Source organism: Lipophrys pholis, assembly GCF_963383615.2.
Source record: "Lipophrys pholis genome assembly, chromosome: 9".
Taxonomy (NCBI): Eukaryota; Metazoa; Chordata; class Actinopteri; order Blenniiformes; family Blenniidae; genus Lipophrys; species Lipophrys pholis.
This window is the reverse complement of record NC_137639.1, coordinates 28,448,103-28,472,488: the sequence shown is the minus strand read 5'-3', so window position 1 is coordinate 28,472,488 and position 24,386 is coordinate 28,448,103. Positions and strand designations below refer to the sequence as shown.

At 42.2% G+C, this 24,386-nt stretch overlaps 1 protein-coding gene across 1 annotated transcript in view; it reads right to left on the bottom strand.

Moving 5' to 3' along the window:
- The window catches only part of sema6cb (semaphorin 6Cb), a gene marked incomplete at its 5' end in the record, with an annotated part of 98,858 nt that overhangs the window by 38,709 nt on the left and 35,763 nt on the right, over positions 1–24,386 (bottom strand). Inside the window, 4 exons of the mRNA XM_080472292.1 lie at positions 7,649–7,726; positions 17,095–17,232; positions 19,599–19,775; positions 24,050–24,205. Of these exons, the coding sequence (XP_080328418.1) occupies positions 7,649–7,726; positions 17,095–17,232; positions 19,599–19,775; positions 24,050–24,205 (549 nt within the window). The remainder of the gene's footprint in view (positions 1–7,648; positions 7,727–17,094; positions 17,233–19,598; positions 19,776–24,049; positions 24,206–24,386) is intronic.

Here is a 24,386-nt window from a genome sequence, read left to right as displayed (position 1 = left end):
ACATCCTTTGTCGTCTTCTTTCCCTTTCTGCCCGTTCAGCAGCCCCTCCTCGCCTCTTCTTGGCGATATATACATATCTATGCGGTATCTCTCAATGCTGCAGGTATAAAATCTGGTGTTACTTCAGAGCCGAGTGTTGCTCTCCTCGAATACCAAAACTCCAAATGAGAAACAGCTGCTCTGCACCGTGAAGTCAGACTGATAAAATTCACTCCCCCTTTCGCTGTTTCTCCTTCATTTCCCCCACGTTGCTCCGTCTCTTCTTTCTTCTATTAATCAATCTCTTTTCTTTCTACATGTATTGGCTTGTTCTTTGGCTCTGGCGTTTCCCCATCTCGTGCCGTGCCCTTTGTTTCGCTCTCCCGCTCAGTCAGAGGTCGGACCCTGCGGTTGAATTTGGACGAGATACTTTGGCTGATCTCTCCCACGTCATGGTCCACCGGTTTCCAGTGCGGCTCCGTCCCGCACGCTGAACACGACTCATAAATCAAACCTCGGCGAGGAGCTCGCTGCGCCTCGCCAGCATGAAGCCGCACTGGCACTTCCTCCCCCGCCGCACGGAGTGCCGTCCTTACCAGGACCTCTTGTGAGAAACGACAGATACTCTAAACCCCGAACCGCCAAACAAACTCCCATTCAAATGTCATCCGTGACCCCACACTGCTTAATTGTAGTCTTGAAGCTCTTTGACAAAACTGAAAACAACCTTTTACATCTTATCTTGCTCAGCAACTTTCATGCCTCATTAAAACCACATTTTAATAAGACTAAATAAATCTCACGACTTTACCTTCCTAGAAGGCAGAGAGCCTTTAACAATGCTCTCAGTGTGCACCGGGAGGCATCGATAAAATCCCCAACTCATAAAAGACTCGAACAGAAATTTGTTTTGTTTGACATGCAGCTTGTTTTCTAATTGAGTCGTCAAAATTCTCAACTCTACGCCGTCCCATTAACCTCTTCATGACTGAATGTGTTTCTGATTCAAGCGCAGATTTAAAACCTGCCAAGATGATGTCTGCCACTTTCCTTTGGCTCTCGTTGGGACACTTATCAACACAGATTGAGACAATCACATGTTGCAATGTTTTCAACGCTTATCTGGCAACCTGTGGTGGGAAAACGAATCACAATATTGTCTTTGTAAGTAAACATACACCTGGCAGGAGGCCTAGTAGAAGTAGAAGTTCAGAAAGATTTACTCCGAGTCCCTTCGAAGAAGACTCAACATCTTTCTTCTCAAATGCCGTCGTGATCGAAGAACATCTTGCTGTTTTGAATCTGCTCCATCGAGGAAAGAAAAAGTGGTGCAAAGAGGTTTTATTCTCTTCTTTTAATTGTTCTACTCCCTATTTTGTTCCTGCTGAGGGGTTTTGGCAAGCGTACTTCTCATAACCTCAAATAAACTCATAACCTTGAAACCTTAACTCCTAGATTGTTTATAACAGCAGGGTCAAACATTTGGTCTGCAGGCCAAAATCAGCCTGGGAGGACCTTTAACAGAGTAAAGATAACAAAGACAACAACTGCAATATTTTAAAAATATAAAGAAATGGCTGTTCCCAATGTGTCCACAGGGGGCCGCACTGTTTCAGTAGGAGTAGAAAATGTGATGCAAAACAGAGACATCGAACTAAAGCGTCATCAAAGCCAAATGACAATAATTTTCATTATTTAAAAAGGTGCTTAAAATGTAAACATTTTCAGGATGTACTATTTTTATTTGTTTTTTTGCACTAGAACCAAGGTGAATGTTTGAAGTTATCTTTATATTTTGGTTAGCATTTAATAATTTCACTGGTCAGAGAGTTCAAACTGTGCTATATGAGGCCCCTCAGATAGAATTAAACTAAATTTGCCTCCAGGACCTTCTCATTAGGAATCACGCAGGAGATTTCACAGCTCACAGTAAACTTGAAAAAGAGCAACGTATTGAAAGTTACAGTCACTTTTTATTCCTCTCCTTTTGTTAAAGTACTTTATTGATCCCCTTGGGGAAGTTATTTCTCTACATTTAACTGGTCCTATTCATAGTTAACTTTAACTGCACACACTTTGATGCCTCAGTGCGACGCCCAGGAAGCAGTCGGGGGTTAATGACCCACAATGGTCGCTTCCACTGTCACCGAAATCCTGTCAGAAATGGTGAATGTGTGAGTACTCATGGGGCACTTTCTGACAATTCTAGAGAAAATCAATTAATGTAAAACAAGTCAATCATTATTCTATCAACCAGGGGTGTCAAACAAATTTGGGTTCAGGGGCCACAGACACAACATTTTCATCTTGAGTGGACTAAATCGGTAAAATAGTCCCAAAATAACCCTTTGGGACAGAGTACACGTGATGAAAATGTCTATATTTATATGTATATATTCTATATACCAAACAATTAGTACCAAAAATGTCAACAAGAAGCCAATTTTAATGAAACCTTCTGGTGCAAAGTAGAGTCTAATAACCTTGAATTATGTTGTTGCATTATGGGTATTTCTGCAAACCTTCCCTGACAGCATGGCTTCGAGGTTAGTTTATAGCAACGACGTAGTTAGATTTCATGCTGGTATCTCAGCTCAGGACTCAGTGATGTGTTGTTACTCTTTAAAAAAAAAAAAAAAAAAGTCAATGTTTTCTTTGTAATTTTTATATTTTTCTTGGCGGTTTAACCGGATTGGAGCGTCTTGTGGGCCGGTTTTGGCCCACAAGCCATATGTTTGACACCCTTGCTCCACATTCTACCTGAGGTAGCAAAAATACTTGGATGCTTTACTCAAGTAGAAGTACAGATCTTTGTGTACAGAACAAGAAAAAAGTTGACAACCAAAATGTTTGACCCTCGTCACAATGGCGGCGAAGACACTGAGACATTAGGTCTCTATGTTTATATGATCCTGCAACACTAAAAATTCTTTCCCCACAAATGACTGAAATACATTTATGCAATATTCACTACAAATCTTCTCACTTGAGTTCGCAGACGTAAAAACACCAAATGCCATAATCTTTCCACACAACAGCTTCAAACAAAAACAAAAACAATTATTTGGGCACACCAGCCAACTATCTGCACAAACACGACAGGACGGAGAGAAACACGCATTAAAAGAAATCCCATTAGCCTCTGTCCGTGCGGGGGCAGAGAAAGTAATACGTCTGGGTGGCCATGCAGAAGATATGCAATAATTCCAGGTCTGCACATTTACAGGCGTCAAAATAATCTATTGGAAGGCGGCCGGCAGTGGAGGAGCCTCTCGTTCTCCCTCTGTGTTTGTGTGTGACGGGATAAATGCAATGTGATGTCAGTCTGCAGCAAACGCCACACACAGTAGTTTACAACCCATGTACAAAGTGGTAAGAGAAGACACACACACACACACACACACACACACACACACACACACACACACACACACACACACACACACACACACACACACACACACACACACACACACACACACACACACACACACACACACACACACACACACACACACACACACACACACACACACACACACACACACACACACACACACACACACACACACACACACACACACACACACACACACACACACACACACACACAGTGATTTAGCAGCAGGCTGTACATCAAGCACACAGGGACAGGCAAAGTCCTTGACTGTCAGAAGAAGAAAATAGTACCTTTAACTGCCCGCACTCTTCCTCCAGCCTTTACTCCATCCATCTGTCTGTTTGCCCATTCATTCATCCATCCATCTATTCACCCAAACAACCAGCCATTTGTCTTTCTTCTGTTTGGCCAGGCAGTGTGGTTCACCGCTGTGTGTGTGAAACAAGCTGAACATCACTTCTCATTTTTATGACTTTAAGCTTTGAGCGAGGAAGAAGCGGCTCCAGTAAATGTTCCCAATGATTGACCTATTGCCTGCACTTTGAAGTCCAAATGAAATCATATACCCCCCCCCCCCCCCCCTCCACGATCTGACAGCGTGCGCCAGCATCGTATGGCTCCTGCGGTGGTACTTGAAGAAAATAATGACTTTATTAATCACAGGTTTCATTAGGGCGCTGCCGTTCTTGTGCATTAACCTGAGTGCTGCTGGTTCGGAGAAATCGCCTGTAAACGGCCACTGTGTTTTCCCTCCTTGTTCTCTGCCCTTTAGGTTCACTTCAGATAAATTAAACGTCTTCACTCAGAAGCTGTTTTTTTTTTTTTAGCATGACTGTTGTTTTGGAGGTTGTACAAAAGACCAATATGTACATTTTCACATTGAGTTCATTCTTCTATACATGAAAACAAATGTCTGAACTCAGTTGCGTCCTTGTCTACGTCCACATCAACCTTGACTATAGAATGAAACAGAAGCAGTACTATTAACTTTACAAAGCTGTCCTTGGGTTCTTTTTGTTGTCAAGAGAAAGTAGTTTTGTCTGGGTGAGACAAACTGGATGACCTTCAATGCAAAAGGGAATTTTTTTTTTTTTGTCTTTACATCAGTAGCAGCAAAGTATTTTTTGTTGAATTAAATTTCCATCTTTTGAGTGTTTCAGCTGAGTTCACTTCAGAGGATCACGAGATCTGAATGTTTGATTTGGAACTCTACAATAGTTGAGCCCGGGCCTGGAAGCACATTCTCATAAGACCCCGCTCATAAGACACGACAACGTTTCACGTGGAAATGTGTTGCTTTTGCATTTTCGTTTCAGAAAAGTTCTGGGTATACATGACACTCATTGTCCGCCTACCGGTGCGTGTGCAGAACGACTATTTTCTCTGCACCGTTGTTGCATAAACATCCTAGATGCCACGAAGGCTTTCAGTTTTCACTTGAAAATGTCGTGTTTGTTTCTGTTAGACTGCTGATGGACGGATAAGATGTAACCTGTCTTTCACCCCACGTCCCCTGGGAACACTAAATCTAATAAAGTAGGTATGGAAGACTCTATTCAATTATTTCTAAGATAGTTAGAAGTAAAGAAAACCTTCCTCCACATGATTCCTGCAAAGCTCAAAGTAGTTTATAGAGAGAAAAACACTATACAAAACATCAACAACGTACACATAAGGAGCAGACGCGAATTTCTAAAACCAAACCAACCAAAGCACAGCAAAGCTTTTCCGTTTTCACGTGTAAATGAGGCCTTAAAAGAGTCATCCCTCGGAAATCATTTTCAAATTCTGTTTGGGCTCTTTGTTCAAACCACAAGGGGGCGCTCATCAAAACGAGGGTCTTTGATAATCGTCAACACAGGAGGCTGATATCATGAACTCTGTTAAATTTAGCCATTGCTAACGAGGCTAGTATAAAATCTGTGATTTACAAATGAGCCCTGTATTTTGTTATAAATCTCTGGGATTCGTTACTCTGCTGAGTGGATGTTTGTAGACGATTCCACCATCGTTTTCCATCTCTATTTTTTGTGTGAGCAAAAGACTGCTATGCTAACGCTATGCTATCGCCATGATTGACAGTTCCGGCGGTCAACCAAAGCGTGCCCAACATCCGTACCAGTCAAAATCTTGCATGCACTGTCTCTTGCTTTTCGTTGATTTTCCTCCATTTGAATATTTGATCATAGGAGCTGCATTCAGAATCTGCTGTGTCTGTGTGAGCTGGGCTGGCTCCGCCCACACATGCCGATCTTGGGAAGAGGAGGAAGAACTTTCTTTCGCGGTGCCCTGTGTCAGAGCAGAGTTGTCTAATTGTGGGAGGAGTCAAAGGAAGGACATACCTTGACTGGAATTGGCTAAAACCCGTATGACACTATATAGGGTTTGATTTCTGATTGGCTCGTTGGAGGAACACACTTTTTAAAACCTGAAACAAGCCAGGGAGAGAGAGAACAGACTGTCTTCATTTCTGGGGCATCATTCTTTGTATGGGGACGATTATTACTGTTGTAAAACCTTTAGAAAGTGAATTTTGCAAAATATGAGCCCTTTAAAGAAGGAAGGTTGATACTATAGTGAGTGAATTTTACAGTCCAGTAGGAGAAAACACCCCTATGAACATCACAGAGGGGACGTGGCCTCAACTTTCCATGCTTCAAAGTTTCAGCCCATTAATGCCGAGAGGTAATTTTCTGCCCGATGTGATTCATTGTCTGTAATAATGAAGCCACGAGGAACAAAAGTCTGCAGATTTGCGTTTTCTAATCAAACACTCCGGAAGGAGGTTTCGGCGTTTAATTCTCCTCCGGACCGAGCTGCACTAATTAGTGGGATCAGCCGCTGTGGCGTCGGGTCAGACTGGAAATCGCAGCTGCATAAAGACATTATTAGTTCTCCAACTTGCATTCACCGAGGACAGATTTGTAACTCGGTCAATAACGAGTAGCCGAGCAGGAGCAATAATTTTCATACCCGCCTCACGATCCTCCAGCGAGCTGTTCAGAGCTGCAGAGATCAGCTGGACCTGCACGGCGGCCGGGGCCACGTGCTCCTCATGATCAATATCTAATCTGGAATTAAGACGAGTGGGCGACGCGCTGAATATCGGATCAGCAGTTTTTATGGGAACGTTCAGCTTGTCCGACAACACGTATCTGTTTTGTTTACGTACACACACTCACCTGATTTTACAGCTACCAGTGATGTTTATGTGATTCTTGATTAATCGTAACCTTTAAAACGATTTGTCAAGTAAGTGGATAATGAATCTTGGAAGTAATTATCGTCTCTTATTTAGCTATTAGCTGCTGAACTTATCTCTTTGAATTATTTGCAATTATAATTAATAAAGAGGGGAAATGGAGCAGTGGTGGACTAGAGGGAGCACCAGTTTGAATCCCACCATTCAGGAGAAACCTTTTTAAAAGCCTCAGACCTCGTTTACGCAACGTTTTCAAGTTAAAATGCAAATTTTTGGCTGTATTTTTGATGTTGTTGGTGCTTCACTTTGATTTGGAAAGACAAGCAGGTGAAACGGTGGTTGCAAGACATCGTGATGGCCCGTTTTGTACAAAAATGTAAACCAGGAGTCACAAGCTGCAGACCCTGACGCAAGATCTGGAAACAAGCCTGACGAACATTTCTGTGGACGGCAACACAGATAAAGAGTTTTCTACCGACTCCGTGTGACACTGTAAACATCTATAAAGCCGCTGACATGAGGGGATGAAGCTTTCCGGCTTCATGATTCATAAAGTTTTCCTGCGATGCTGTATTGTTGTGAAAGAATGGCGGTGAGACATTGTTACAGCCCCCCCCCCGATATGTACACAAAGGTAAGCACCGACTGTGCTGAAAATAGCGACGGTGCAGCCAAAAGTTGCAGACACTGTCCTTGAAACATGTCTGACAAAGTTACAATGGATGCCTATGTGGATTTTGAGTCAGTTTTTTTTTCTTCCTCCAACACTTAAACGCTGAAGCAACGGCATTGAAATAAAAGTGACATCCTGTAATAATACATTACAACTGTGGCGCTCCACATTTGGATAAATGGCTCCGACAGGATATTTCTGAGCGAGCGCTTAAAAGGAAGGCGGAAAAGAAAACCTGAGCCAACGTGAAGCTGAGGGTTGTGACGGTGGCCGAGGTGACATCTGTCAGCTCTCCGGTGCAACTAGTGTAAACCGGATGTAATTACAGACTGTGTGTGTGTGTGTGTGTGTGTGTGTGTGTGTGTGTGTGTGTGTGTGTGTGTGCGTGACTTACTTGAGGCTACGTGAGACGGTGGCACAGCTGCCGGACTTGAGCCAAATGCAGTACGGGTCCCGTGAAGACAAACAGCTCCTGTGTAACAGACAAACAATTAGTTGGCGATTAAAGGTGCGGCGAGGGGACGGCGTGCATAATGACCACCGAGCCCGGCGGATGCCAGCTCCATAATGAGACACGGTGGCGGCGCCGCCAACCTCATATCACCCACAGCTCTCCTCAAAATTCACCCTCACCGAATACAGATGTGATTTTCTTTTTTTTTTTTAAGAAAATACATTCATGAAAATGGCTAAAAACTTTTAATTTCCATCCACAACAGACACTATACTTTTTTTTTTTTTTTAATAAATGGGGGCAAAAATATTTTGTAAAAAAACAATACATCGATCAGCAACATCAGTAAAAACACTGTCATCTTTTTATTATGATAACGCTTTGTTTCAACGTCCTAAATGAACATATACAGGATTTTACTTTTCTTTTTGTAACTTTGGTGTCATAAACTTCATTTGAATGAAGTTCTGTGTCATTTTGAATGGGGAAAAATGCTTTTTTTTTCTTACTATGGCTATAATCAGATGTACAACAGTTATTATTCATTTAAATGTTTATTTAAATTTAGTTACTGTTTTTATTAGAATAAAGCACCTTGTGGGGATGTTTGTATGAAAAGTGCGTTAGATATGAAGGTCGATTATGACTGGAAGAAGATGGAAGAAAATCAAAAATAACACGTTAACTTTTAAAAACGGGTGGAAAATTACCTTTAGATGACACGAAGGTCAAACAAATACTGGATGTATCCGGGTCCATTCCCACAGCAGCCACACAGATCCTAACTCATGTGCACAAAGGTGAATTTCTGTGCTTTTTACATCTTATACGCTGTTAAATTAACATAGGGAAGCCGACATAGGTTGTGTTATATTTGCATGAGCAGATAATGATTCGAGAAATAAACATTTACATTAGAATCTTTTATTCATTTATTTTTCTATATGCACCTGTGTAACATAGTACGTTGTAAGATATAGTCTTTATGTGGTATCTGGTGATTCATTTTCTAAATACAGTCAGAATCGAGAAGAAAACTGGTTTCCATAGCGAAGGTTAATCTGATCTTTAATAACTTGTTAGTCTATCAAAGTGACCGCTATCAAGCTGCCATGAGTGAAACGTGTTGTAACTTAGTTTTGTTTTGGACTTCCAGGCGTCTATATTTCTAGTTAAATGTGGACGCTGCACCTTGAGGTCAGGCTGACAGCAGGACCGGCTGATGAGGGTCAGGCTGACAGGCCGTGACTGATGAGGAGGAGCAGATGTTTCACCATCGGTTTTCATGTTCGGCAGTCCGCAGAAAAGGTCAGTACAGTACGTACCCAACTGTATATCAGCTTTGTGATTTAGTGAATAACATAAGTGGACTCGGACCTGCCTGCCTTCTTTCAAGCCTTTAAATCAGTCAGCATTAAGCACCATCAATAGCCATTAGTCATCCTCTGTCGTCTCAAATCCCAGCAGGATCACAGGACTCAGTACTTTTCTTCTACTTCTCAGAGCCACGTGTCGGTGTTGTTGATTGCACTCCTGCACTGATCCGACGTCAGTCTGAGGACTTTAATCGCTCACTGTGCAATGAGATGCATGAATCTGGTGGCCTTCGACGTGCCGCCCTGTGATTGCTAAACAACACGGCTTTGTCAGCAGGAGGATGAACGACATTTTTCACACCTGCTTGCACGTTGCAGGACTGCGGCGTTCGCCCAGCAGCGCAGACAAAATAAGCAGAACATGCACAGAGACAAGCAGACGATCCGGATCCTGTGACCTGCTTTAAATGTATTTACACGCGTGTTGAGTTGTAGGTGTGCAAACAATCAGTGGGAGAGGAATCCCACTGTGAGCAGATCTCACTCAAGAAGAGGAAAACAAAGATGTGAAGTATCGTCGCCCTCGCTGCAAGTGCAGCTGGGAACGGAGAAGAAACTCATGCATGTTTCACAATATTAGACTTTTTTTTCATGCAAAAAGTTTTTCTCTAAACCAGGGATGTCAAATGAATGTTATTTTTATGCATTTTACTCTTTTAAATGCTTTGCTCTCTTAACTAATGTAGCACATGCACAGAGTGCATGCACAAATTTGTTGTTTTTAACAATGACAATAGGGACTGTTCAATTCTTCTATTCATAAGACCCGTCGGCCAAAACCGGCCCTCAAGAGGCTCCAACCCGGTCAAACCACCAAACACATCTGACCAAAACAATGAGGAAAAGTAACCACATAGCCTTGAAGCCTTGGAGATTAAAACAAATAAAAACACCTAGAACATATTGTATAAAGCAACATTTGTCTTTGACAAGTCGCAGAGGAGCTTTGAGGTTTTATCAAGAGGATTATTTGTCATTTGAGCCCGTCCATCCACCCCGACCTCCTCTGCACATGTAGACATTCGACAATGTTCTCAAGTGAAAATTAAAAAAAACAACAACAACAACTTTCATCTGGGTGTCCGTTTACACTGAAAATGCAACTTGACTATGGACACGCTGCGACTGGTCACACGCACCATTACTAGAGTAAACAGTCCTTCTGCACATGCTCAGTAGTCGGACAATCAGAACAATGTTTGCCTCCAGAGTGTCATGACTCCCAGTCCATGTTCTCCCGGGACTTATAGTATTATAGTTGACAGTAACTGCAATAACAATCCAACTTGGTTGTCTTTAAAAATAAAGTATTGTTCTCTGGGCATGTGTGTGTGGTTTTATTAAAAAAAACTCCCAACAGCTCCAACTTGTGGTCTGGCATGACAACTACATCATTTCTAACGTTTCTGGAGAAATATACGTTTTCAAAACGTGAAACGTTTCTGACACAAAAACGCAAAAATATGTAAACAGGGTCTATAATCATCACAACAAAGGGGATAAATGGATAAATGTCTGCTTTCGACACTGTGATCTTTCTACAGCTCTATAGCAATGATGCAGACACCCTGCAGCTCACGTAGCTCCTTGTTTCGCCCCGAGGTGTTTATCTGAATGGAGGACTCGTGTATTCATGAAACATCCTGTGAGGTGTCTCCGGGCCTTCGCTGCAGAGGTTTGTGTGTGATGAGCGTCCTTGGTAAACAAACACTTTACCTTAATTACATAATTTTCAACAGCATAATTCTGTGATTAGTTTTGTTCCAAAGGGTAATTAAATTGGCAGAAAGGCGAGCACAAAAACAACACATATATATGTGGAAAAACAAATAAAATGCATGCATCGCTCTATCTTCTCGCTCTTGTGTTGGTGAGAAAGTGAGGAAGGAAAAAAACACTTTTTTATCCCCATAAATCATTTTTTTCCTTCTTTTCCTCTCTGAGATCAGAAGAACTCCGAGCATCAGTGACCTGAAATGACTCTCACCGCTGCGTGGGACAGACAATATGTGACGACTAGATCTGCGTTAATAAATTATTCAAACATTGGCCAAAAGGTAGATCTGCATCTCATCGCTCCCCTTCCGATCGCAGCCATTCATCTCCAGTTACACGACAGGAGTGAAGCTCAGATTTAAAGCAGCAGCAATAGAAAAAGAGTCGCGTTGTGTCCAGCTGTGTGCGAGACAGCGCGGCCTGAAGATGGCGTCACGTGTTCTCCTCATCTACCACACGAGGTCACGCGTTTCCCCTGCCGCTCTTAAAAACGTCACAGTCCTCCGGTCTGGCCGTGATGAACGCAAAGGGTGTGTATGTATGTGTGTGTGTGTGTGTGTGTGTGTGTGTGTTGGCCTGCGGTCATGGCGTGTCAGGAATATCCATTAGTTTACAGAGTTCCTCTGAGGCTCGTAACTCCCAACTGTCAGGTGGACAAGATCTTGAAAACGACAACATTTCTATGATTTGAACTGCTGAGGAAGCAACGATTGTGTTTTCTAGATGAGTCTTCAAAGAGTTTGAACTTTATTTGTGGAACGTAACTCAACCCTGCAACAGGCAAGGAACCGTTTCCACGACAAAACTGAAAACTCAGCGTCCACTGAAAGAGCTCTAACCCCGTCTCCGTGGCAAACTGGGAAAAAAACGCAACTTTTCTGAATCGCTGGCATCGAACATGTGCACCATGTGTGACAGTTGGTAGAGTGGTCGACTCGATCGGAAGGTTGCAGGTGCAATTGCCATCTTCCCTTGTCCTTGAGCAAGACACCAAACCCCAAATTGATCCCGATGGATGGATGACAGTCGCCTCCATTAGAGTGTGAAAGGGTGAATACGATCGGGGACTGCAAGTGGTGGAAAACAGCTATATAAATGAAATCCATTTCAATGCTAAGTAGATACTGAATAACAACGTTTCCTCCATCGTGTCATGACTCCCAGTCCATCGTCTGTCATGTATTCATGTATCACAGTTATTAGATTAAAACAAAAAAAAGGAATACAAAAGTAAAATAATTGTCACTTTCCTGATAAAGAATTCAAACTAACTGGTTTATCCATGGAGAATGTGGACGTAAATTGAAAACCTTACATTGAAGTTTGACAGGCGATAAGAAACTTAAGCAGAGAAAGGTTCAGACAACAGTTTAGTTGAGTTGACGTCAGAAAAATTAAAAGCAAGCAACGCAGTGTGTGCTGCTGTGCACAGAGAGGTTGATAGTGCGAAGGCCCTCAGCGTTGGTTTTACCACCAAATCAAACAGAAAGAACAACAGTGTTGACAGTTTACATTTAATTGAGAAATCTTTCCAACTTCGAAGGAGAAGATTAAAACCGTTTTCTCGTGCTGCATGATGAGATTTTTTAAATTTTTTTATATTCATGACTGTTACTGTTCCTCAACCTAAACATTCATGCACATGGATCAGCCACAACATTAAGACCACTGTGTATCATGGCAGCTCCTTCTAAGTTTGATACTTGCAGCAGTTTCTTCCTCGCAGATGATGTGACAAACAGGCGATGTGGGAAAATGTGGGTCAGAGCATTTCCAAAATTACAGCTTCCATTCTGCAGAGAGCAGAATCCATCAGGATGGTCCAAATGGAGGAAAAGTGGGGAGGCTCCCATCTCGCAACTTACAAGACTGAAGATAATCTGGTTATTAAAATGTTTGTGCCATAAAGTAAAGAAGATGCTTTTTTTTTTTTTTTTTTTCTCTGTGCAGAGTTTGCATGAATGAAATTTTTTCAGGTTTTCTCCAAAAATTCCAAATCATTTTTTTAATGTGTCTCTTTTACCCCTACATTTAGATTCAGCCTGCTATTATTCTATAAAACCTAGACCAAGTGGGAATAGAAGATGGAGGAGTTTTATGCTTTTTTATATGGAGCAGTTGTTTTATAGTTTTACATAATTCATTCGAACGGTTTTGATGTCTTCCCACGTATCAGCAATTACTTTGATGTTCAGCAAAATTATCATAAGCTACAGAAACGACGGCCTAAACAGTAAAAATAGAAACAAATCCATAAAGAAAATAACATCCTCCCACTACATTAACATTACTTTGAGACTGTAAAGATCATATAAATATAAACTCATCTAAGAGCAGTCAGTTGTATCAGCTCAGATCAAAAAGCGAAAACCCACAAAAGTCTGAAGATTCTTGAGGATTTTGACCTTTTTCCATTTATTTTTTTTTATTAAAATTGCTTCTTCATACAATTCATTGCTTCAGCTCAAAAATAGAAAACTTTCTGAAACCTAATATTGGCAGCAGGGCCTGGAGTGAAAAGACAAACCTGCAGCGAGGGAGAGAAAACAGCCCAGGCTGAGAGAAAATGGAGGCAGTGACGGGGAGAGATGGAGTAAATCTCATCTGGAGGGGGACAGATTCATTGGTGTGGTAAAGGAGGATATGCTGGCTGAAACCTGACCTCCTGGCCACTGCTGATGCGGCTTACAGGGCCCCTAATCCCGGGATGAGGTGAGCTGCAGCTCCAGTCTCTAAAAGGATCTGGGGGATGTAGCTGGCCCGTCGGCTTAAGAAAGACGCTCCCCTATCCATTTTCTCCCCGTTCCTCCATCTTCCAGTTTGAGGGAGGCGAAATTTTTTTTTTTTATAAATAAAACCTTGCAGTGGCCACCATTACTGGCTTCTCGCCAATCAGCTGGATCCAATTTATGGCTAAACAACGCTGAGAGCTTCTCCAGGCCCCTGCGACTGGGGGCTTGCATGCTATGGGGGTATACTCAGCGCCCCGAGGGAGCCGAGGAGAAGAAATCCTTCCTCTGGCTTGGAGGGGATTGAGAAAAGGGGGCATTAGAAGGGGCCAGCATTCCTCACGGCCCCAAAAATAGATTCCGAGGCTGGGGAGCAAGTACATTAGCCGAGGCTAAAACAGCGTTTGACAAAAACAAAAGGCTGTCGACACAGAGACTCTGCCGTGTTCTACTTACAAACACTTTTCTAGAAGCGAGACTTTATGGAGCTCTTTTAGAAGAGCGTGCGGAACACGACGACCCAAAGCAAGTGTGTTTAATGTCATACAATGAGGTGATTATTTTAGGTGTCGGCGGTTTGGATTCTACGCTCTCACTCCCGGGTTTGAGTCTCAGCCAGAGAACAAATTTTAAGGAATTTTGCTCTGGGATTATTATTATTATTATAAGTATTTTCTATTTTCATCCACCAGCTTTTTTCCCCCAGTCGATACAAAAAACTACCAGTTTGTACATAGAAAAGTACATTGTATTTCTCTCCTAATAGGACATATATTACTAGATAGACTCCTTTTAGCCATGTTTCTCCACTGGTGGGTTTCTGAAACACAGGTACAATGCAGAATATAGTGAAATCCATTATATTTAAGACAATAGAGGAGAGAAAAGATGAAGCTCTAAACTCAAACTGTATCGCAGTAGAGATCAATCTGATTTCATAGTTCTGCACCACAGCGCAGTTGAGGCTGTTAAAAAGGTGAAGAGTTTCTCATGAAACAAGCCAATTCAGCATAAAAAACTAATATTTTCATTCTACATATAAACACGTGTTCATCGATTTGATTATTTCAGGTTGAAATGCACTTAATTATAATTCAATGCACTTGAAAAGTTGAATATGTGTCTTGATTTTGGAAATAGCTGGTTATAACTAAAAGCAGACCAGCTAAGAAACAATGATCTAACATGTCATTACATCTTAATGACATTAACAACTTCTGCACTGGACAATAACAGTGCAGCACCAAATCCTTGCGAAATACCACTTTATCTGGGTTTTGGGAGAAAAACGAATTCAGTTTAAATCATCAAATACATTTCAGTTCAGGGGCCACCAATCGTAGAACTTCACCATGAGTGGGCTGGACCGGTAAAATAGTGCCAAAATTACCTTAATATTTAACTTCTTGTTTGTCGTTTGTTGTATACGTGATTGAATATGAGTATACATGATGAAAAGGTCTATATAACTTTTAGATACATTTCATATTACCTACATTACTACAGAAAACAACCACAATCTCAACATGAAGCCAATTTAAATGAAACCTTCTGATTGAAGAGTCAAGATACTTTATTTATCCCCTACAGGCGATTTAAAGTAAAATGTCCAAAACTCTCTATAGCTGTTGCACTGTGCATGTTCTTACAAACTAACTGAACTCTGACCTGAACTCTGTGTCTTGGAACAGAGAACGGCGATGATACAGATCACAAAGTTTATTTTATTTTTATATCGCAACACCAAAAGTTTGGCAGCACTTTTGAATAACGAGCAGCAACAAATGACAGAGACACACGACAGCCACGTATACAGTGAACACCTGACGGTAAAGATTTAAGGCCGTGATGTTGAGGCGATGTGCGTCATTCGTCAGTAAAATCTATAAGCATTGGCCACCTTGTTGGTTAGCGCCACAAATATTGTACTGTTTATCTGCAATGCATGTTCCCACCACTAGTTGTGCTAGAGTATTTCGTTCTTATGTACATTTCAGAAACTGCACTTTTGTTTTTAACCCAAGTCAAGAAGTTGAGTCGGTACGTCTCACGATGACCTGATGAACCAAGGATTATAATCAGTGTGCGCTGGCTTAAATCCAGTTTCTAGATGAAATGAACACAAACTAGAGGTATAAATAATTCCCTTTCCAAAAACCGCGTTCTTCCATTTCTAAAAATCAGGCACCGAGGGGGGAAAGTTATTTACTGTGATACGGATCAAATCAGTAAATAACTGACAGCAGTTTGAGTTCAGGAGGAGAAATCTGATGCACACACACATTCAAACTGCATGTAAATTTACTGAGTAACCCGGTTTCTCTGAATAACCCAGATTATTCTTTTTGTGCCAGTAAACAAACTTAATGCTGAAAGACAAAAAGAAAAAATCAAACTTTGGGGCAGTCATGCTCTAGTCTCAAATTGAGTTTGCCAGTTAACATTTGCACAGCGGGAACGCTCCTCATTACGGCGGGATAAGAGCAGGATGATGTACGCTCACGTGTGAAGGTCACTCATGAATCTGAAGCCAATGAGCTGGTAACAATATTCAACCTTTAACCACTGGATTCCTCTTGGTGCACAGTTTAATCTCGAGCTCACTTACCATCCAACACCACAAATAACTGAGTACCTTTTTTTTTTTTTAAGGGAAATTGGGCAACAAGCAGCTCCACGAATCAGGCCAATCTGCTGTGAAGTGAAGGCTCGCACAGGAAACCCATCTGTGTTTTAAACCTTAGTGTCATTTTTGTTTGTGGCTAGAAATTAGGAAACCCAAAGTGCATGCGAGGTTTCTGAGCTGCTGCGGCGGTTTCCGTCACATCTGGAAGATTGGCCTGGATTCGGGGCTCATCTAAGACTCCGCCTGTCCAAGATTTGTGGGTTTACTGTGGCTCGTTATTCCTGTTCAAACCTTGTTTTAATGACACTAGGGGACCGTTTTTAAGGGACAAATTACAAACTTTTGTTGTGTGTCCCGTTTACATGACAACGATGCTCGGAGTCGGTGAAAACGGGTCCCGAGGTGAAACGATTTACTCAGACTCCGTCTCTGTGGAAACAGGGAGAACGCAAACCTCTCTGAAATGCTGTTACCAGCACCACAGCCTCAGTAAAGCCAGAGTGTCCAAATTCTCCTTGGACCTTGGTGCTTTAATAGTTGACAGTCACTGTAATAACAATCCTAACTCTGTCCTCGAAAGTCCATCTACTCTTAGAGATTATTATTCTCTGTTTACATGTGTGTGTGGTTTCATTACAAAAATAATCAGCACCAAGCTATAAAGTGACGTGGATGACACTATTTAATCATGTTCCGTCAGAAGTAGAGAAAACCTTCCTCCACACGATTCCTGCACGGCTCAAAGTAGTTCACAAAGACAGAAACACGAAACCAAACCAACAGAAAAGCAGCAGATGCTGGTTACCAACAGTTCCAGGACTGTCTGCTTCATCCGTGCTCAGACAGTGAAATGACGACGCGGGTGCTTCTTGTACTCACTTCTTGCAGTTGGTGTAGTCGGAGCAGCGGCTGAGCGGCACGCGGATCACGCAGCTGGAGAACGCCACAAACAAGGCGTGATGATCGCGGTCCAGCTCCAGACCCAGAACCCTCCTGTCCTCCCCCCGCACGTTGCATCTGGGAACACAAGACAGTCGCCATCAGACGTTTTCAATTTCGTTTTTTTTTCTTTTTTCACCCCCAAATTGGTGCCACAGTCTGAAAATTATACAGCGCGCCGGCTGTGAATCCAGCTTCATGCAGATAGACTTTTTTGGGGCTGTGTAGTCGGAAGACAAAAGAAGACACGGGGAGAAATGAGAGCGCTTCCCCTCTAGCTGTACAGGGTGATGCAAAGAGGTACAATACACCAAAGAGTGGGTGGGCAGGACGGATCAAGGCAGCAGCGGGAGAAGCAAGAGAGAGAAAAACAAAGTGAAGAATACACAAAGTGAAGAAGTCTCCGAAGGAGAGGAGGAGAAAAAAAAAAAACAGAACAGAACAGAGGAGGAAATTATGGGAAAAACACGCAGCATTAAAGTGTCAGCAGGCATGTTTAAGATGTGCCTTTTCAAACCTTTTGACTCCGCTTTGCCCTTTTATAACCAAGTGATGCACCAGCAGGCTTGACAGAACCAAAACTCTTTCAGCTGCTGGTTCTACTATGACAGATTACATCTACAACCAAACGAGTGGATGTGGAGTCAAACAGGAAGAATGGGAGGTTAATTCTTCACCCAAGGAGCGAATGTGAGCAATTTCAGCCGATAGTTTTTTATCTTTATATATTTTTTAATGCTCCGCCTTGATTCTGGAACTCAAAGGACAACCGAGTGTTTATGCGCCATATAATGAATACCTTATGTTAACCAGGGGTTTCTCGCCCATTAGAACACTTGAATGCGGCACTCAAAGCCTTTTTCACATCACATCAGTGGACGTAGAGAAAAGAAGCACTTGTCCCGCTAATGTAGACAGAGAGCAGGTTTAATGGGGAAACTATTAACTGGACAAAGGAGCAGAGTGTGGTCGGAGCAGTGACGCTGCGTGAATGAGGCGCTGCGGTGGATCTACAGTTCAGCCTATTTAACTATAAAAAGTTTTTTCCATTCGTCTCGTCAACGTTAAAACGCGTCGGATCGCGGTTCAGTCAGTGTCGCGCATCATGAAGGATATAAAACAGAAAACCACCGGCTTTCTTTCGTTCAATCGACTACGGTTTAGCCTCAACTGGTCATTAAACTCAAGTTGTAACGCTGTTATTGATCTGTTGGTCATTTTAAACAAATCATTTGATCAACTATCATTTTGAAACACAAAGTACAACCCCGAATCATTAAAACAAGTTTGGATTATTCTAAAATGTAAATAAAAAAATAAAAAAAAAGAAAAGAATAAAAATGGAATAATGTTCCGTTTCAACAATGAATATGCTGCTGGTGTTGTATTCTCAATCAGTAAATAACCAACTATATGGTCCAAAATAGTGGTTTTCACTTTCACCATCAGTTGGGAGCCGCTGATCTAAAAAGCTGTTTACTGCTCCAGTTTTGACATTTTACCGGTCTGTGTATCACTTTGTAAATATTAACTCCTTTAAACATTATTTTTATATATATATTCATTTATTTATGCAGCTTCCTCCCACAGTGCTGTTGTGTTTCTTTCCTTTGATGTTGTAAAAGCTCATTTCAGGGTCACAATTAATTCATTGAGTTTGTCGACATTAACTAATTTGCACTGCATTCCGTTATTTATAGTTTACATAATAAAAACATGTCTTCATTAGGAACAAAGATTAAAGACGAAAAGAACACGTTTTGATAACTGTAAAACATTTTTTACATTTATAATATGATTTTGGTTTTTTTTTCCTGTAAATTAAATATTAGAAATCTACTTTTTTTACTGCATGACATAAATGTTTAGTTTATACATTTTGAGTGTATAAATGGATTTTCAATATTCTAATCTATGAAATGCATCTGTGGTAACTGTACCACCATATACTTACCCTTTTAATGTGGATTTTAATAAACATCTTAATCTTATTAATGATAGATAAGTTTAATAGTACTTAGCTCCTTATGCATTTCTATTTCTATTTTAAAACGTGTGTATATGTACATATGAGGATATAAGATTAGATAAGATAAGATAAGATATCCCTTTATTTATCTCGCATGTGGAGAAATTTGCAGTGGTACAGCAGGATAGTACAGAGAAAGAAGCACACATGGCAGGATCTAAAAAAGCAGATAAAAATACAATAGAATAGAAAAATATGCACACGGTGCCTATATATGCTTATGCACATATTTATACAGTTTAAAAAAAAGATTAATCTTTCAATTGCCTATTTTATATTTAAATAGTTTTTTTTGGGACTCCAGTTTGTCCTCTATAAATAAAGACTGATTGACAAAACTGAATAGGAGCTTCACAGAAAAGTGCACACAGCAAAGTTTGAAGGTGAACACTGGGAGGTGGAGAGACGGTCTCACTTGTTGGGGTTGTAGACGTCGATGTCCTCCAGGATCTGCGTGTTGAAGGACGCGTTGGCTCCCTCAGTGCTGGCCAGGATCTTCAGCACGTGGCCGTTGTCGGAGCCCAGAAACACCACGGTGTAGTTCTTAAAGGGCCCGGCCGAGGTGTCCACCGCGATCTGGGTCAGCTTGAACCTGCAGAAACAACGTGAGAGACAAACATCGACACCGTCGTTCAGAGAGCTGAGGCAGGGACAGTACGTGGTAAACAAAATCAAGTTATGCAACTGACGACAGGGTCCATTTACACGACAATGTTTCAAGTGAAAAACTCGTTAACACATCAGTATTATGAGAACAATGTTTAAACGGAAACGATGTAGTTTTCATCTTCACACACACACACATGCAGCAGAGAACAAAACGATATAAACATTAACGATGGGAGTGGGATTGTCTTTGCCGTAACTGTAAACTATAAAACTACCAAGTTCGATGGGGAACACTGATTGGGATTCATGAGGCTCTGCAGGAAAACACTGTTCTTATTGTCCCTCTACTGAGCATGTGCAGAACAACCATTCACTACGGCTGCAAAAGTTACACCTTTGGAGCAAATTTCAAAATGTCGTGTTTTCAGTGGCTCCATTGTCGTGTGAACGGACAAACAAAACGCAACGAACGATTTGCGATTATCGCTTTCAACTGCTGGTGCCACTTATCCCAACTGTACACCAGTGGGACCTAATGTTCAGTGTCTTGCTCAAGTCTTAAGTCTTCTAACCACCAACCTCAGGGAATTAAGACGACGGGCTCTACGCACTAATCCACAGCAACGATCCTTTAAAATCGGAGTGAAAACAGCCTAAATAGAAGCTGTCATGTCGTTGGAGCAGTCGAAGAATCTAAGAATACCCTGGTTCGCATCTTAACGTGGATGTTTTGTTTTCTGAATCGATTTTCGGTGGTAAACAAAACAAACCAGTGGGCGAGTATTGAGCTCATTGTGTGCAATCAGTCACTTCATCTCCCAGCCCACCGCTCCCCTCCTCCATCGCCTACGTCCTTTAATACCTCCGTCCTATTAATTCATCTGCCCGTCCGTCCGTCCTCCCACCCACAGCCTCTCAATCGATCAGCTTTCCCTGCGTTCACACGCTTTTCCTCCGCACAGCCTCATCTTCAGTCGCGGCTTCACTCCTGTTTTCACCTACGAGGTGGTCCGGCTTTATTCAGAGCAACACACACCGTCCTGCTTGATTCCCAGCAACTCCGGGAGCAGAGCGGAGGGTTTAAAGCTGTGCTCAAGGGCACCTTGAGTCCGGCAGTTCAGACGCGGGGAAGCTTTGCTCACTCATTTCCTCCGACTGTGTTTTTCCTCTGCAGCTCTGGGATTTGAATGAGCATCATTTCTTTGACAACATATTCTACCCAGACTTTTCTGTAAAGGACATCCACTGCCCCCCCCACCCACCACCACCACCACACACACACAAACTGTGTGTGTTTCCCCACATGGACTTGACGGGCACGTGATGCACTTCTGCTTAGAATTCATTTATCTAGCGCCTCTTCGGGGGACGGCGAGGCAGATGTGATGCTTTTGGCGGCAGATGTGAAGCGGTGCATGTTTTTTCCCCCGCGTGGAATCACTGCAGCGTCTGGCTGGCTGTCAGCAAGGCTCTGCTTCAGCGGGCGTTGAGGGGGGGCTCCTGCATGCGACGGAGGCTCAATCTGTGATGTGGATCTACTCTGTGTGTGTGTGTGTGTGTGTGTGTGTGTGTATATACACATTCGTGTCTCACCGCCTGAGACATTTGTGACACTTCAACATTCACCCCGTCGTGATCAGATACCAGCGGATTCTCAAATGTCACAACAAGCTTTCCCCTCCTCCACCGTCACCGGCACCATCGCCGGCGGCCGTGACTTCGACAGGTCAGAGCGGCGCAGGATGAAGATCCCGTCCACGTGCGCCGGGATCGACCGCTGAATGATTCCGGTGGGTTTTAATGAGGGACGAGACGGTGTGTTCCACACGAGCTCATTTGTCGATACTAATCACAGAATTAAATGTGAAAATACTGCCGGTACATTACGGAGAGAAAAACAAAGTCGCACCATTAAAAAAAAACTAAAAAACTTGTTCTTGTTTATAGTTTCAGCATGGTGGTGGAGTGGTTAGCAGCCTCGCCTCACCGTCAGATTTTCCCGGTCAGATTCCAGTCTGGGTGGAATTTGCATGTTCTTCGTGTGTGTGTGTGTGGTGTGTGTGTTCTGTATACATTGCCTTCGCCTATAGTCAGCTGGGATCAGCTCCAGTTGGCTGAAGCTTGATGGAAGTGGGATGAAACCAGTCAAGTGGTTGTCAGGCTTTTTTCCCCCCTTTAAATCTAAATCTGATGTTTCTACTGTCGACCTTGTCCTCTATGGATCCCAGCAGCAGTAAACATTTTTTTAAAAGAGAAACTACAGAAGGTCTGAGAAGACTCGGCCCCTCTCATAAGATGCTCATTGAAATACTTTTACAAGCAGAGTTTAATCTGTTCTCGTCTATAATCTGATTGGGTTGGCTTTGGCAAACCTAAGATGAATAAAATGGTATAGAAAATATATGGACAGACATATTTTCCTGTGTTATACCTGCACTTTGGCTTTAAATAGAACATCAATGTCAAAATGTTGATTTGATTCAGTAGAAAAGATCCATTCCGCCTTAAAGTAAATGGTTCTACATGTATTATGAATGGATTATTCATTTTATGATAAAATCATTTACTATATTACACTCTCAACATTTATAAAACACCTTCAGTAACTTTAATTTACTTCCTGTAATCAATAAACCCTGAGACACGGAGGGCCCTCCATAGATTTATATATAATTCCTTATCAATTATAGGTAGTTTTTCCCACTGTAATCTGAATTTCTGAAAGTTAATTCATCATTTGTTTGACAAGTTAGTGCAGGGTGCTACCATTTGGCCAAACCACGAAAAGAAAAACATTAAAGTTTAAATTTGAACATTATCATGGCACAATTTGACCAGTCCGGCCCACTCAAGATGCAACTGGGCCATGTGTGGCCCCTGAAATCAAATAAATTTGACCCCCCTGATCCTGAGTCACTGATGAATTAAAGAAGCATCCTCTGTTTATTTTGGATTGTAGAATAAATTTAGAGGGAAAAAAAACAATCCAAGTAGGCAAAAGAAGCACAAACACTTTGTTTCCTTCGAGCCAATTTGGTAAAAAAAAAGAAAAGGTGCCGAAGGCCAAAAACTCAGCAACATATTAAAGTTCAGCGATCTGGAGGCGACGATAGCTTCAGTCCCAAACACAAAAAGATTCAATTTACAGTGAAGTGAAAGAGAAAGAAAAGCCGTTTGAATGGTAATTGATTCTCAAAATAGTCCTTTAATGTTGAGTTGATTGTTTCAGCCTGTTTGGAGACGTTTGTGAGGCAGTTTACATTAAAGAGGAGCGTCTCCCTCTGGCAACGAGAAATTCAACCAATGAATTCTGGGAATCAGTGTGAAATTTGCATGTTCTACCTGTGATTTCTACAACATTTCCCTCCCACAGTCCAAAGACATACACATATAGTGAGGTGAGCCTTCATATTCAATAATTTCTAATTAATAGTGATTGTAGATGCTTGACAACCATAAAAAAAGAAAACCCAACTTTTCTGAAACACTGCGACTGTCATGCGCACGATGGCCGTGGTAAATATTTGTTCTGCACATGCTCAGTAGATGAACAATAAGAGTATCGTGACTCCCAGTCCATATTCTCTTAAGACTTGGTAGTTTTATTTTGACAGTTGCCGTAACTGTCCATGACAATGCCCGTGTTCTCCCACTGTTAATGTTTATAGGGTATTGTTCTCTGCACATGTGTGTTGTTTCATCACAAACACAACGAGCAGCGTCAACTTGTGGCCCAACATGCTAACTACATCGTTTTCAGCATTTATGTAGTTTCCATAAAACCAATTTCTTTTTTTTTAAATGTGAAACTTTCTTGAAATAAAAAGGCAAAAAAAACGAGCCGTTTTCACTTGAAACGTTGCCGTGTAAACGGGGCCTCAATTGTTCTCTCAAGAAGAAATTCCACTCTTCTTCTCGGTTTCTGGCCTTTGTGATTATTTAGAGTGTTGCCCTCTAGTGGTCTGAGAGAAGAATGCTCATTTCATTGATGCATGGAAGTATGGAAGCAGCGACCTTTACACCATTTGAAACTCGTGTGTCTGTTTCCATACATATGTAGTTGATGAAATCCTGCCACGTTCAGTTTGTGGGAGCTTTGGATTGTGGAGTGGATTCAGAGGATGAGCACTGAGTGACGATATCAAGACGTCCACCTGCAGTATTTTGCTTCCCTGATTTGATCGAAGACTGCGAGCGGCAACGCTACGCCAGACAAAGCCAGATCCATGTTTCCGCAGCTGAAAAAAATGGATCTACCTGCTGGTGGTGCGGGTGAAGTACGGCCGGTCGTTCACCGAGGGGACCGACTCGTCCATGAGCGGGTACGACTTGATGAACGTCAGCGTCTCGTCGGGGAAGGTGGTGGACGACTTGTAGGCGGCGGCCGAGCCCTCGCCGGCGCAGCAGCCGGGCCTGCACAGACAAAACACACACACCGGGAATCAATCCGCCTCCACAGGCGGCGCGGATGTGAAAACACCGGCAGCTGTTTGTTTCCGCTGGGGAGCGGGAGGAGGAAACGGGTGTTTCAACGTTCAGAGACGTTGGTGCAGAACAATTATGGCGGCAGCTGCAGCGACTGGACAGGTCGGGA